General features: G+C 41.9%; 1 protein-coding gene across 3 annotated transcripts in view; it reads left to right on the top strand.

Moving 5' to 3' along the window:
* LOC109897757 (dual specificity protein phosphatase 8) overlaps positions 1 to 14575 on the top strand; it is a 117784-nt gene that overhangs the window by 82968 nt on the left and 20241 nt on the right. The window contains exon 1 of one of the 3 annotated variants that reach the window (XM_020492306.2): positions 13209 to 13891. The exons of the other annotated variants lie outside the window; for them this stretch is intronic. Within the exon in view, the coding sequence (XP_020347895.1) occupies positions 13753 to 13891 (139 nt within the window). The 5' untranslated portion in view covers positions 13209 to 13752. Of the gene's footprint in view, positions 1 to 13208; positions 13892 to 14575 lie in introns of those variants that run through there. 3 annotated transcript variants of the gene reach the window in all.

The following is a 14575-nucleotide window of genomic DNA, read 5'->3' as shown; positions in this document are numbered from 1 at the left end:
CCCCAGCGCTTTCAGTTGCTGCCGCAGGATGCAAGCCCAATGATCCGGCGGAGGCAGGGGAGCCCGACGAGCCGACGAAGGCAGGGGAGCCTGGCGATCTGTCTGAGAAACGAGAGCCTGTGGTTGCTCCCGGACCCGACGTCATTCCCACCGTAATAAATAAATACACACTCCCTGATGCTTCCCTTAGGTGAGGCGTTATTCTGTAACGATGTGCGCTGAGAGTCGGGAAGCACCTTTGTTGGGCCCCACTGTTGCGGATCAGCGAAGAGGACATGTTGTTTCTACCTTCACCACCTGGGGGTGGCCCGTCAGGGAGTCCAAGACCCAATCGCACAGACGTGTACATTTCCTCATCGAAAACAATGTACTGCGCAAATGTCAAAATGGGCTTTTAACCAAATTACCGTACTACAGACCATGTATTCACCCTGCACACCCTAATTGACAAACAAACCAAAACAAAGGCAAATTCTTGTCATGCTTTGTTGACTTCAAAAAGATGTTTGACTAAATGTGGCATGAGGGTCTGCTATATAAATTGGTGGAAAGTGGTGTTGGAGGAAAAACATATGACATTATAAAATCCATGTCCACAAAGAACAAATGTGCGGTTAAAATTGGCAAAATAAAAACATTTCTTTCCACAAGGCCATGGGGTGAGATAGGGATGCAGCTTAAGCCCCACCCTCTTCAACATATATATCAATGAATTGGCAAGGGGACTAGAACAGTCTGCAGAATCTCCAGTCAAATGTCTACTATTTGCTGATGATCTGGTGCTTCTGTCCCCAACCAAGGAGGGCCTACAGCAGCACCTATATCTTTTGCCCAGATTCTGTCAGACCTGGGCCCTGACCGTAAATCTCAGTAAGACAAAAACAATGGTGTTCCAAAAAAAGGTCCAGTTGCCAGGAGCACAAATACAAATGACATCTGGACACCGTTGCCCTAGGGCACATAAAAAACTGTTCACACCTTGGCCTAAACATCAGCGCCACATGTAACTTCCCCAAAGCTTTGAATGATCTGAGAGACAACACAAGAAGGGCCTTCTATGCCATCAAAAGGAACATACAATTTGACATACCAATTAGGATCTGGCTAAAAATACTTGAATCAGTTATAAAAACCCATTGCCCTTTATGGTTGTGAGGTCTGGGGTCCGCTCACCTACCAAGAATTCACAAAATGAGACAAACACCAAACTGAGACTCTGCATGTAAAATTCTACAAAAAGATCCTTTGTGTACAATGTAAAACACCAAATAATGCATGCAGAGCAGAATTAGGCCGATTCCCGCTAATGATCAAAATCCAGAAAATAGGCGTCATATTCTACAACCACCAAAAGGAAGCGATTCCCAAACCTTCCATAACAAAGCCATCACCTACAGAGAGATGAACCTGGAGAAGAGTCCCCTAAGCAAGCTGGTCCTGGGGCTCTGTTCACAAACACAAACAGACCCCACAGAGCCCCAGGGCAGCAACACAATTAGACCCAACCAAATCATGAGAAAACAAAAAGAGAATTACTTGACACATTGGAAAGAATTTACAAAAAAAACAGAGCAAACTAGAATGCTATTTGGTCCTAAACATCGAGTACACAGTGGCAGAATACCTGACCGCTGTGACTGACCCAAAATTAAGGAAAGCTTTGTACAGGCTCAGTGAGCATAGCCTTGCTATTGAGAAAGGCTGACCTGGCTCTCAAGAGAAGACTAAACGAGGTGGAAACTGAGCTGCACTTCCTAACCTCCTGCCAAATGTATGACCATATTAGAGACACATATTTACCTCAGATTTAACAGACCCACAAATAATTTGTAAACAAATCCACTTTTGACAAACTCCCATGTTTATTGGATGAAATACCACAATATGCAATCACGGCAGCAAGATTTGGGACCTGTTGCCTCAAGACAAGCGCAACCATTTTAAATACAACCCATATTTATGTTGATTTATTTTGATCTATTTGCACATCGTTACAACACTGTATATAGACATCATATGACATTTGAAATGTATTTTTTCTTTTGGAACTTGTGTGAGTGTAATGTTTACTGTTATTTTGTATTATTATTTCACTTTTGTTTATTATTTATATCACTTGTTTTAGCAATGTAAACATATGTTTCCCATGTCCATAAAGACCTTAATTTGAGTTTAAATTGAAGAGAGACAGAGACAGAGAGTTCGAGCATGAGAGACAAACCCTCACAAATGTTTACAGATGCACAATTGAAAGCACCCTGTCAGGCTGTATCTCCACCTGGTACGGCAACTACACCGCCTGCAACCTCAAGGCTCTCCAGAAGGTAGTGCAGTCTGCCCAACTCATTACTCGGGGCAAACTACCTGACCTCCAGGACACCAAAAGCACCCGATGTCACAGGAAGGCCAAAAAGTTCATCAACCACCCGAGCCACTGCCTGTTTACCCCCACTATCATCCAGGCGAGGTCATTACAGGTGCATCAAAGCTGGGACCGAGAGACTGAAGAACAGCTTCTATCTCAAGGCCCATCAGACTTTTAAACAGCCATCACTAGCACATTAAAGGCTGCTGCCTATAGGCGAAGACTAGGAATCACTGGCCACTTTAAGGAATGGAACACTAGTCACTTTAATAATGTTTACATATCTTGCATTACTCATCTAATATGTATATACTGTATTTCTCTCCTATTCTACTGTATCTTAGTCCGTTCCGCTCTGACATCGCTTGTCCAAATGTATATAGTCTTAATTCATTCCTACTTAGATTTGTGTGTATTGGGTATGTTGTGTAATTTGTTAGATATTACTTGTTAGATATTACTGCACTGTCGGAGCTAGAAGCACAAGCATTTCGCTACACACGCAATAACATCTGATAATCACATGTATGTGACCAATAACATTTGATTTGATTTGAGAGAGTGAGAGAGAGAGAGAGAGAGAGAGATTGAATATAACATGCTATCACATTCAACACATTATAGTCAACATGCATACTATTCACATTAACAGAACTTCCCATTACATATACTGTAGCTCTTGTATTTGGAAACGTGTTGCTGTAAGTTATTAAGCATATCCTTTCAGACTTTCAAACCCGTACAAACATTGACAGACAATGGAGACGGCAGATGGCTTTCCTTTAGGTGCATTAGAAGTTGAATTATTTTTAAGACAGAATCATAATGTGTTCTTGTGCATTTTACCCGTCTCTGTCTGTACGAGCCCTAAATGTGCTGTACTGTACTGTAGTGCACATCCCTCCCTTCTGTACGAGCCCTAAATGTGCTGTACTGTACTGTAGTGCCCCTCCCTCCCTTCTGTACGAGCCCTAAATGTGCTGTACTGTACTGTAGTGCACCTCCCTCCCTTCTGTACGAGCCCTAAATGTGCTGTACTGTAGTGCACCTCCCTCCCTTCTGTACGAGCCCTAAATGTGCTGTACTGTAGTGCACCTCCCTCCCTTCTGTACGAGCCCTAAATGTGCTGTACTTTACTGTAGTGCACCTCCCTCCCTTCTGTACGAGCCCTAAATGTGCTGTGCTGTACTGTAGTGCCCCTCCCTCCCTTCTGTACGAGCCCTAAATGTGCTGTACTGTACTGTAGTGCCCCTCCCTCCCTTCTGTACGAGCCCTAAATGTGCTGTACTGTAGTGTAGTGCACCTCCCTCCCTTCTGTACGAGCCCTAAATGTGCCGTACTGTACTGTAGTGCCCCTCCCTCCCTTCTGTCAAGTGTGGCCTGGGGTGTGAGACAGGCAGGCAGGTGGTGCAGCTCCTTAGGCGCAACCTATCCTTGCCCTGCTGTACTGAGACAACCTAACCAAACAGATTTTACAGGCAGACGCAACCTATCTCTGCTGTGCTTAGACAACCTAACCTGACACACTTTATGGGAATGGAATGAGGAAGAGGTTATCGAGCCCTCTCTCCTAACTAGAAGAGGAAGGAAGCTCTCACTCTGCCACTAAGAAACACATACACTATACCACTGTTTTGCATAGGTGGAAATACCAGGGTTGTGCGTTAGGTAACAACACCATCTACATAGGCGTAAAGAGGCTCATTATGAGCAACCATCACTCCTGTGTTCCAATGGCATGTTGTGTTAGCTAATCCAAGTTTATAATTTAAAAGGCTAATTGATCATTAGAAAACATTTTTGTAATTGTTAGCACAGCTGGAAAAAGTGTGGTTCTGATTTAAAGAAGGAATAAAACTGGCCTTCTTTAGACTAGTTGAGTATAAGGAGCATCAGCATTTGTGGGTTTGATTACAGGCTCAAAATGGCCAGAAACAAATGACTTTCTTCGGAAACTTGTCAGTCTATTCTTGTTCTGAGAAATGAAGGCTATTCCATGCGAGAAATTGCCAAGAGACTGAAGATCTTGTACAATGCTGGCTCTAACCAGAATAGAAAGAGGAGTGGAAGGCCCCAGTGCACAACTGAGCAAGAGGACAAGTACATTAGAGTGTCTAGTTTGAGAAACAGATGCCTCACAAGTCCTCAACTGGCAGCTTAATTAAATAGTACCCTCAAAACACCAGTTTCAACATCAACAGTGAAGAGGCAACGCTGGGATTCTGGCGTTGCCTCTTCACTGGATATACAGTTGAAGTTGGAAGTTTACATACATTTATACCCCGACTACACTGCTCACGTCGCGTGCGTCTGCGTTGTCAAGGGCTAAAATAGAAGTCAGTTCTATTTGTGACGCAGATCGCACTGCAAGTCCTGCCTCTCCCATCTCCTCACTGGTTTATAGAAGCAGGTACCCACGTACCTTCTCCTCATTGGTTATACCCACGTGGGTGACTGAAAGACGAACGAGGTCAGTGGCGCCAATGCACCAAATTGATGAAAGTTGCCAATCGCAATATAAAGTCCAGAGAAGAGAAAGCCTGGAAGGACAGATGACTAGAAAATGGGAAAATCTAAAGAAATCAGCCAAGACCTCAGAATTAAAATTGTAGACCTCCACAAGTCTGGTTCATCTTTGGGAGCAATTTCCAAATGCCTGAAGGAACGACATTCATCTGTACAAACAACAGTACGCAAGTATAAATACCATGGGACCACGCAGGCGTCATACTGCTCGAAGGAGACGCGTTCTGTCTCCTAGAGATAAACATACTTTGGTGCGAAAAGTGCAAATCAATCCCAGAACAACAGCAAAGGACCTTGTGAAGATGCTAGAGGAAACAGGTACAAAAGTATCTATATCCACAGTAAAACGAGTCCTATATCGACAGCAAGGAAGAAGCCACTGCTCCATAACCGCCATAATAAAGCCAGACTAAGGTTTGCAACTGCACATGGGGACAAACATCGTACATTTTTGGAGAAATGTCCTCTGGTCTATTGAAACAAAAATAGAACTGTTTGGCCAAAATGACAATCGTTATGTTAGGAGGAAAAAGGGGGACACTTGCAAGCCGAAGACCACCATCCCAACCGTGAAGTACAAGGGTGGCAGCATCATGTTGTGGGGTTGCTTTGCTGCAGGAGGGACTGGTGCACTTCACAAAATAGATGGCATCATGAGGAAAGAAAATGATGTGGATATATTGAAACAACCTCTCAAGACATCAGTCAGGAAGTTAAAGCTTGGTCGCAAATGGGTCTTCCAAATGGACTTTGACCCCATTTGTGGCAAAATGTCTTAAGGACAACAAAGTCAAGGTATTGGAGTGGCCATCACAGACCTCAATCCTATAGAAAATTTGTGGGCAGAACTGAAAAAGCATGTGCAAGCAAGGAGGCCTACAAACCTGACTCAGTTACACCAGCTCTGTCAGGAGGAATGGGCCAAAATTCACCCAACTTATTTATTGTGGGAAGCTTGTGGAAGGCTACCCGAAACATTTGTCCTAAGTTAAACAATTTAAAGACAATGCTACCAAATACTTATTGACTGTATGTAAACTTCTGACCCACTGGGAATGTGATGAAAGAAATAAAAGCTGAAATAAATCATTCTCTCTACTATTTGGCTAAGGTGTATGTGAACTTCCGACTTCATATATATATACAGTGCCTTGCGAAAGTATTCGGCCCCCTTGAACTTTGCGACCTTTTGCCACATTTCAGGCTTCAAACATAAAGATATAAAACTGTATTTTTTGTGAAGAATCAACAAGTAGAACACAATCATGAAGTGGAACGACATTTATTGGATATTTCAAACTTTTTTAACAAATCAAAAACAGAAAAATTGGGCGTGCAAAATTATCAAGGGGGCCGAATACTTTCGCAAGGCACTGTATGTATGTAGACACCTGCTCGTTGAACATCTCATTCCAAAATCATAGGCATTAATATGGAGTTGGTCCCCTCTTTGCTGCTATAACAGCGTGATTCATCACTCCAGACAACGCGTTTTCACTTCTCCAGTGTCCAATGACAGCAAGCTTTACACCACTCCAGCTGACGCTTGTTTGTGGCAGCTCGGCCATGGGAAACCATTTCATGAAGCTCCCGACGAACCATTATTGTGTTGACGTTGCTTCCAGAGACAGTTTGGAACTCAGTAGTGAGTGTTGCAACCGAGGGCAGACTGTTTTTACATGCTACGCGCTTTAGCACTCGGCGGCCCCATTCCGTGAGCTTGTGTGGTCTACCACTTTACGGCTGAGCCGTTGTTGCTCCTAAACGTTTCCACTTCACAATAACATCACTTACAGTTGACCGGGGCAGCTCTAGCAGGACAGGAATTTGACGAACGGACTTGTTGGAAAGGTGTCATCCTATGACGTGCCACGTTGAAAGTTACTGAGTTCTTCAGTTTGTGCCATTCTACTGCCAATGTTTATCTATGGAGATTGTATGGCTGTGTGCTCAATTTTACACACCTGTCAACAATGCATGTGGCTGAAATAGCCAAATCCACTCATTTTAAAGGGTGTCCACATATCTTTGGCTATTTTGCTGCACCTGCAATACATTGCAAAATATGTGTACGCAACCAATAACATTTGATTTTATTCCTATATGTTACTTTACTTGTAGGGCCAGTAGTTTTTCTTTACCAGTCCTGGTTATATTTGGCCTTGGTGCCAGTCTGATTTGCTCTATTGCTCAGTCCTTATGGAACTACTGTCATGCAAACCATGTTTGGCTTGACAATGACAATGGTTTAGACAAAAGCCATTAGGGTGGGTCAGAGTGGCCAGCAAACCTATTTTTTTACCCAGCAGGCATACGTGTGCAGTAAATAAAAGTGTTCCCCTTTCGTTTTTAACACCCTATCTGCAATTCCTTAATTAAAGACCTGCTATTCGGGGCCTTGTTATCCTGTCTGGGGAGGAGACAGGGACAGGAGGGAAGTGAGGGGAAGGGGAGAAGAAGTGGACGAGGGAGGAGAGGGGAGGGGGAGGAAAGGGAGAGAGGACAACAAACCCCATTGAAGTTCACCAACTGATGGTCACGTAGTTGGCTACTCAAAGAAATGGACAGGAACTTACTGGACACTAAAAGTCAATTTATGCTTGCTTTAAATAATGACAATAGTTACACAATATGGCCTCTAGGGAGTGCCACACCTGTGTTGACAAATGAGGTTGATATAATTTCCAGACGGGTGGATAGGTATTTGTAATTGAGGGCTTAGAAAGCATTGCTGTGTGTGTGTGTACGTACAGTATGTTCATGTGTGAGTTTGTGATGAATCATTAAGAAGATTAATTCAGCAGATGCTTTCATCCAAAGCATCTTAAAAGGCATACAACAACTGAGCTACATGGCAGGGTTTTCAGCGCGTATTTCCAAATGACCTAGTTCTTCTGCCTCTCTCTCTGACCATCATGGACCACAGATGTTGGCCTACTGCTAGTTCCACCACTGTAGTCACTCACTCACAGGGTTATAGGGATAACAACTTCCCTCTAATCACAGATCTTGGATCAGTCTGCCCTTCCCAATCCAAACCTCAACCATTACGAGGCTAAAAACAAAACTTTACAATGTAGCTAATCCAGTTAACCATTTTTACTGCAACAACGTAGTATATTTTACAATTGTTCTGTGATCATACCGGAAGAAAATGATTGGCGTTGACATTAGAAAGATAATCTAGATAATTGTAGGATTAGGGTGACAAAAACTCAATTTGAACTTGATGATCAAAGTGATTGTTTACATTTTCACTTCCTAAAACAGAGCAGCTAATCCTCGTTGCTTAGTGTGAGGACATTTGGCCCATAGAAATAAAGTCTATAGAACGGGCCTCCCCATTCAAAGCAATGATGGCATAATGGGTGGATTCTATTTCTATGGTTAGCCTGCATGTTTGTCATACCATAGTAAGGCATAGTAAGGTGTGTGTGTGTGTTCTTTCTTTCTCACTGCTCCCCGAGCGAGAACATAGTGTCTTAAGACAAGAGCCGGAACAGGCAGATCGTTCAAAATTGAGCGTCTGACATGTCCGGAGGACGTCAGGAAATGCCTTCAGAACATGCCATTAGGGGCAACAGTGAGTGCTTAAATACGGTATTGCTATTGCTATCAAGTTGGCTTGTGTTTTACTAAGGCAGATGGGCATAATCCCATGACTCCAGATCCAACGGTTGCATGTTCAATACCAGTGATAGACCCTTAGTTATATATATTTTTTACCCTTTACCCTATCCCTATCCCTATCCCAATGCCTAAAGTTAATGTTTTAACCCTTCTCCAAACCTTAACCCTTAACCGTTACCCTTCGAAATATGACGTTTGGAGAAACGGAACGATGATGAGCAGGAGCAGTCAGGGAGTCAAAAACACTTTGAAATGTGATGTTTGGAGAAACGGAATGATGCTGAGCAGGAGCAGTCAGGGTGTCAAAAACACTTTGAAATGTGATGTTTGGAGAAACAGAACGATGCTGAGCAGGAGCAGTCAGGTTGTCAAAAACACTTTGAAATGTGATGTTTGGAGAAACATGGATAAACGTCATAATTTGAAGTCAAATTGGTAAAACAACGAGATCTTGTACACACACAAGATGGTCTATCCATACTGGAATTCAAAACTCATTATACCATGTGATTGTTGAATATTTGTTTCTGATTGACTTGAAGGGCATTCTAGAGTGTGCATTATTTCCCAATGGTATATCTGCACGGTAGAATTCAATGGCTATAGTTAATTCTTACATGTTCTGTTTGAGCAAAAGTTTAATTGAAATCATTATTGACATTGTTGAATTGGATTTTCATAAAAACAAGGTAGGACAGATGGTTTGGTTAGTTAAACTAGGAAGTCTGTTTGTTTGGTTACCAAGCCAACTACCTAGTTAACTGTCTAGCTACTTCAATAGATGTTGAACACAATTCTACCGGCAAATAAACACAGTTCTTGCGGCAAATGTGTTAAATTATAGCCATGGTATGAAAGACATAATCACCTCAGGGCTCTATGCGTTCTCTGGAAAATCATGCAACTTCATGGAAGGATAGTTCCACTCCGCTAGTTGTACTTTTGGGACACATCTGTCCATAGAACATTCTTACAAGATTATTGAGGATCATCCAGCAGCTTCCAGGTGCTTTTTGGCACTATGTCTGGTCGAAAACCAAACAACTGCATTCCACAGTAAGAATCTCATACCAACGGTCAAGCATGGTGGGGGTAGTGTGATGGTTTGGGGATGCTTTTCTGCCTCAGACCCTGGACGACTTGCCTTAATAGAAGGAACCATGAATTGTGCTCTGTGTCAGAGAATTCTACAGGAGAATATCTCAGGCCATCCATCTGTGAGCTGAAGATGAAGTGCAGCTGGGTCCTGCAGCAAGACAATGATTCTAAACACACAATCAAGTCTTCATGAAAATGGTTCAAAAGCAACCAATTTGAAGTTTTGGGAATGTTCTAGTCAAAGTCCAGACCTAATCCCAATTGAGATGTTGCAGCAGGACTTGAAACATGCAGTTTATGCTTGAAAACCCACAAATGTCGCTGAGTTAAAGCAGTTCCACAGTGATGTGAGAGACTGATCAACAACCACAGGAAGCATTTGGTTGCAGTCATTGCATATGAAGGTGACACAACCAGTTATTGTGTGTTAGGGGGAAATGACTTCCTCACACAGGAGAATTATTACATTTAAAAAATATGTTTTGTTGTTGTTATTTATAAACTCAGGTTCCCTTTATTTAATATTCGTTTTGATCTGATAATTCACCATAAAAAATATGCAAAAATTGAGAAAATCAGAAAGGGGCTAAAGACTTTTTCAACGCACTGTATGTGTCTTGTGTTCTTTCTATGGAGGTGGAAGGAAGTTTAATAAACACCAATCAATCCTCCAAGCGTTTTTTAAATGCTTTTTAGAATCCATATTAGCTTTTAATATTTTGTGTTGGTTTGGTGCTCTAGGGAACACAAGTTAGAACCAATTGGACAGGGTATTAAGAATCAGTAGGAAGATCATTGGAGCAAGCCAGGAACCCCTCAGTGACATTTTCAAAAAACGAGTGAGGAAGAAGGGGAAACAAATAGCGTTTGACATAACACACACACTGAATAACCAGGTATAGACCAGCAGAGCCCCCTACCCTCCAGGCCCAGGTATAAAGATCTCCCATTCAAATCTAAGAGAGCAGCATCTAGTTTTGTGCCAACATCTATTAAACTACTTAACTCTATTGAAGTTTGTATTTGTATACATGTGGATGTACCCTGGGAGAACATAGAATGTGTCTAATCCTTTATACTGTAGCCTACATGTTGTTGTGTTCTGTTGTTATATGTCTTGTTCGTACCATTCTTCACCATACATGAAGTTCCCTCCCAGGAAATAATAGTTATTTGAATTGAATTGAATACTCACACACTCCAATACATGCCGTATACTACACAACACATAAATACAGTGCCTTCAGAAAGTATTCATACAGTGCCTTCAGAAGGTATTCATATCCCTTGACTTATTCCACATTTTGTTATGTTATTGCCTGAATTCATAATGGATAATGTATTTTTTTCACACAATACTCCATAATGACAAAGTGAAAACATGTGTTTTGATATTTTTTGCAAATTTCTTGATGAAATACAGAAATATCTCATTTACATGCTGTAAGTATTCACACCCCTGAGTCATTTACTTTGTAGAAGCACCTTTGAGTCTTTTTGGGTACGTCTCTAAGAGGTTTGCACACCTGTATTGTACATTATTTGCCCATGACTCTTTTTAAAAGTCTACAAGCTCTGTCAAGTTGATTGTTTATCATTGCTAGACAGACATTTTCAAGTCTTGCCATAGATTTTCAAGACGATGTAAGTCAAAAATGTAACTAGGCCACTCAGGAACATTCAATGTTGTCTTGATAAGCAACTCCAGTGTTGATTTGGCGATGTGATCTAGGTTATTGTCCTGCTGAAAGATGAATTTTTCTTCCAGTGTCTGGTAGAAAGCAGACTGAACTAGGTTTTTCTCTAGGGTTGTGCCTGTTCGTATAGCTGTATTCCATTTTCTTTATCCCAAAGAACTCCCTATTCCTTTCCGATGACAAGCGTACCTATAACATGATGCAGCCACCACCATGCTTGAAAATTCCATGCTTGAGTGGTATTCAGTGATGTGTTGTGTTTGATTTTCCCAAAACATAACACTTTTTATTTAGAACAAAGTTAATTTCTTTGCCACATTTTTTACAGTATTACTTAAGTGCCTTGTTGCAAACAGGATGCATGTTTTGGAATATTTTTATTCTGTACAGGCTTCCTTATTTTCACTCTGTCATTTAGGTTAGCATTGTGAAGAAACTACAATGTTGTTGATCCATCCTCAGTTTTCTCCTATCACAATCATTCAACTTTGTAACTGTTTTAAAGTCACCATTGGCCTCATGGTGAAATCCCTGAGCAGTTTCCTTCCTCTCCTGCAACTGAGTTAAGATGGACACCTGTAACTTTGTAGTGACTGGGTGTATTGATACACCATCCAAATTGTAATTAATAACTTCACTTTGCTCAAAGGGATATTCAATGTCTGCTTTTAACATTTTTACCCATCTACCAATCAGTGCCCTTCTTTGAAGGCATTGAAAAACCTCCCTGGAATTTGAAGTTGAATCTGTGTTTGGAACTCACTGCTCGATTGAGGGACCTTACAGATAATTGTATGTGTGGGGTACAGAGTTGGGGTACTAATTAAAAATTCATTTTAACCACTATTATTGAACACAGAATGAGTCCTACTTATTATTTATGTAGGCTTGCCATAACAAAGGGAATGAGTACTAATGGACTCAATACATTTCAGCATTACATTTAACTTTCAATTTAGAAAATTTTCAAAAATATTATAATCCATTTTGACATTATGGAGTGTTGTGTGTTGATCAGTGACACCAAATCTAAACGTAATCAGTTTTAAATTCAGGCTGTAACACATCAACATATGGAAAGGGTAAAGGGGTGTGAATACCTTCTGAAGGCACTGTAAGCGCGTACACAAGCACACAAATGTCGTTTGATACATTCACACTAATACGTGATAGACAACACACACACACTTGTTGTTCAGTGTGAACACACACTATCTAATGAAATACATACTGGTACACACACATTGTTCAGTACATGCACGTTCTAAAACTCAGTGTTTAATTAACATCCCTTCTCTACACTCACAAACACACACACACTGCACATCAGAAAACATACCGTATTTAATTAAGCACACATAGGCATTGAGTGTGTGTTTTGCAAAGGCAGAGAGTGATGTGTTTCAGAGGGAGCGATGTCATCTACTTGTTGTACACACTGCACATTATAAATCACAAACTATTTAATTGAACACAAACACACAGAGATGCAGTGTGTATCTTGCTAAAACACATAGAGCAGTAGTTGCTGTCTCCCTGCTCCAGCTCACTAGGCCCCTGAGGTGACCACATATTTGTATGGTGAGTAAGGAATGCGGTTACATGCCTTAGACATTAGCTATGACGGAGCACTGGCTCCACAAGAGAGGGAGGGAGTGAGGGAGGAAGAGTGGGAGGGAGGAGGGGAAGGGCAGGGTCAGAGTCTGAGCTCACGGCAAGTGAGCTCATTCACCCCCCCGGGCGAGCAAGCGAGGAGAGAGAACAACTACGTCATCCTCTACACAGAGGAGCGGGAGGGAGAGAGAGAGAGGGAAGCAGGCAGAGAGGGAGGGGGAGAAGTGTGAGCGAATGAGAGACGGGGAGAGCCAAACAGCACAACAATAGGATACTGCTCTTCTGCCTGTGGGCTCACACACACGGAGAGAAGGCACGGAGAGACACACTCAGTAGCAGCTACAGACAGACAGACATGTACTCTCTTTCTTCTTTCTTCTCTCCATAGTTATTCCTCAAAATACTACTGGACCTCTATGGCTTTGGTAGATATTATAGGAAAAATATGATTCTTGGTGGATTTGAACTGAATTAGTTCTAGAAGTGACTTGTGGAACTTGTGGGCAGTACATCTATAGATGGTTGGGAGTAGTTTACTTTCTGGAAGTGGGTTCCGTCCATTCTCTTGAGTTCCGGGGACTAAGGTTCCTTCCCTCCTTGGACTTTGGGATCTGAGTTTGGACTTGGACTTGGTCACCACCAGTCGGAGTAGTGACAGCTGGGACTTTGTGGTGTGGAATTTTAGACCTGACCGGCTTTCCCTCTGTTTTTCGGAACAAGTGATTTGTTTGTTTAGCCATTCTGCAAACTTTTTCCTGGGGGACTCCATTGGTCTGGACGGCAGTCAGTGTGTTCCTGATCTGAGTGCACTAGAACGCGTGTATGTTGAGCGTGTTGAGGGTGATGCCTCTGGACGTGGTCATAGCCCCGGCTGAGGACTGTTTCTGGCCTGTCCTGCAGGAGTCAGACAGGAGGCTGAAGATCAGAGTCCGCAGGACCAAGGAGGGGAGGGAGCTACGAGGTGTGTACTGACCCAGTCTGGGAAGGGGTGTCAGTAGGTTAGAAAGAGATGAGAGCGAAAGAGAGAGAGAGAGCTCAGCGCTGCAGTACACTGTAAAACATTTCCTATATAATGGCAGCAATTGGCCAGTGAGTACAGACACCGTAATCCATTTTACGGTACCAATTGTTTTACTGTAATCTAATTTACAGTATTCATGGTAACTTAATGCCAGAGCAATGAAACACAGTACAATACAGTAAAAGTGAGCATTAAACAGTACACATTGTTGTCTACAGTATGTTACTGTGGTTATAAGGGATTATAGCAAGCAGCATGGCTGTAGGCATTTTGAATTGATGAATAATCTGTTATTTATCGCTTGCATATCTAGAGTTAAAAGATACTTTCACCTCTACTTTTTTATTTTACCTTTATTTAATCTTACACTTCTGACCTTTTCCCTACATACGTTTAGGTGTTAGGGAACTACTGCCACATATCACTTACATTGGTACAGGACTCTCACTAACGGGTGCAACAAATATATCCTCTTACAAGGCAAGCCTTAAAATATGTTAATGAGCCAGCAATTCTTTCTCTGCCCACATTAATTCTCAACAATGCACCATCATTTACAGCATGCTGCAGTAAATATATATATAGCAAAACAGCATTATAGTACTTTATTGTTGAATTGTTCAA

Source organism: Oncorhynchus kisutch, linkage group LG10 (assembly GCF_002021735.2).
Source record: "Oncorhynchus kisutch isolate 150728-3 linkage group LG10, Okis_V2, whole genome shotgun sequence".
Lineage (NCBI taxonomy): Eukaryota > Metazoa > Chordata > Actinopteri > Salmoniformes > Salmonidae > Oncorhynchus > Oncorhynchus kisutch.
The sequence above is the reverse complement of the archived record's forward strand: the minus strand, read 5'-3'. Positions and strand labels throughout refer to the sequence as shown.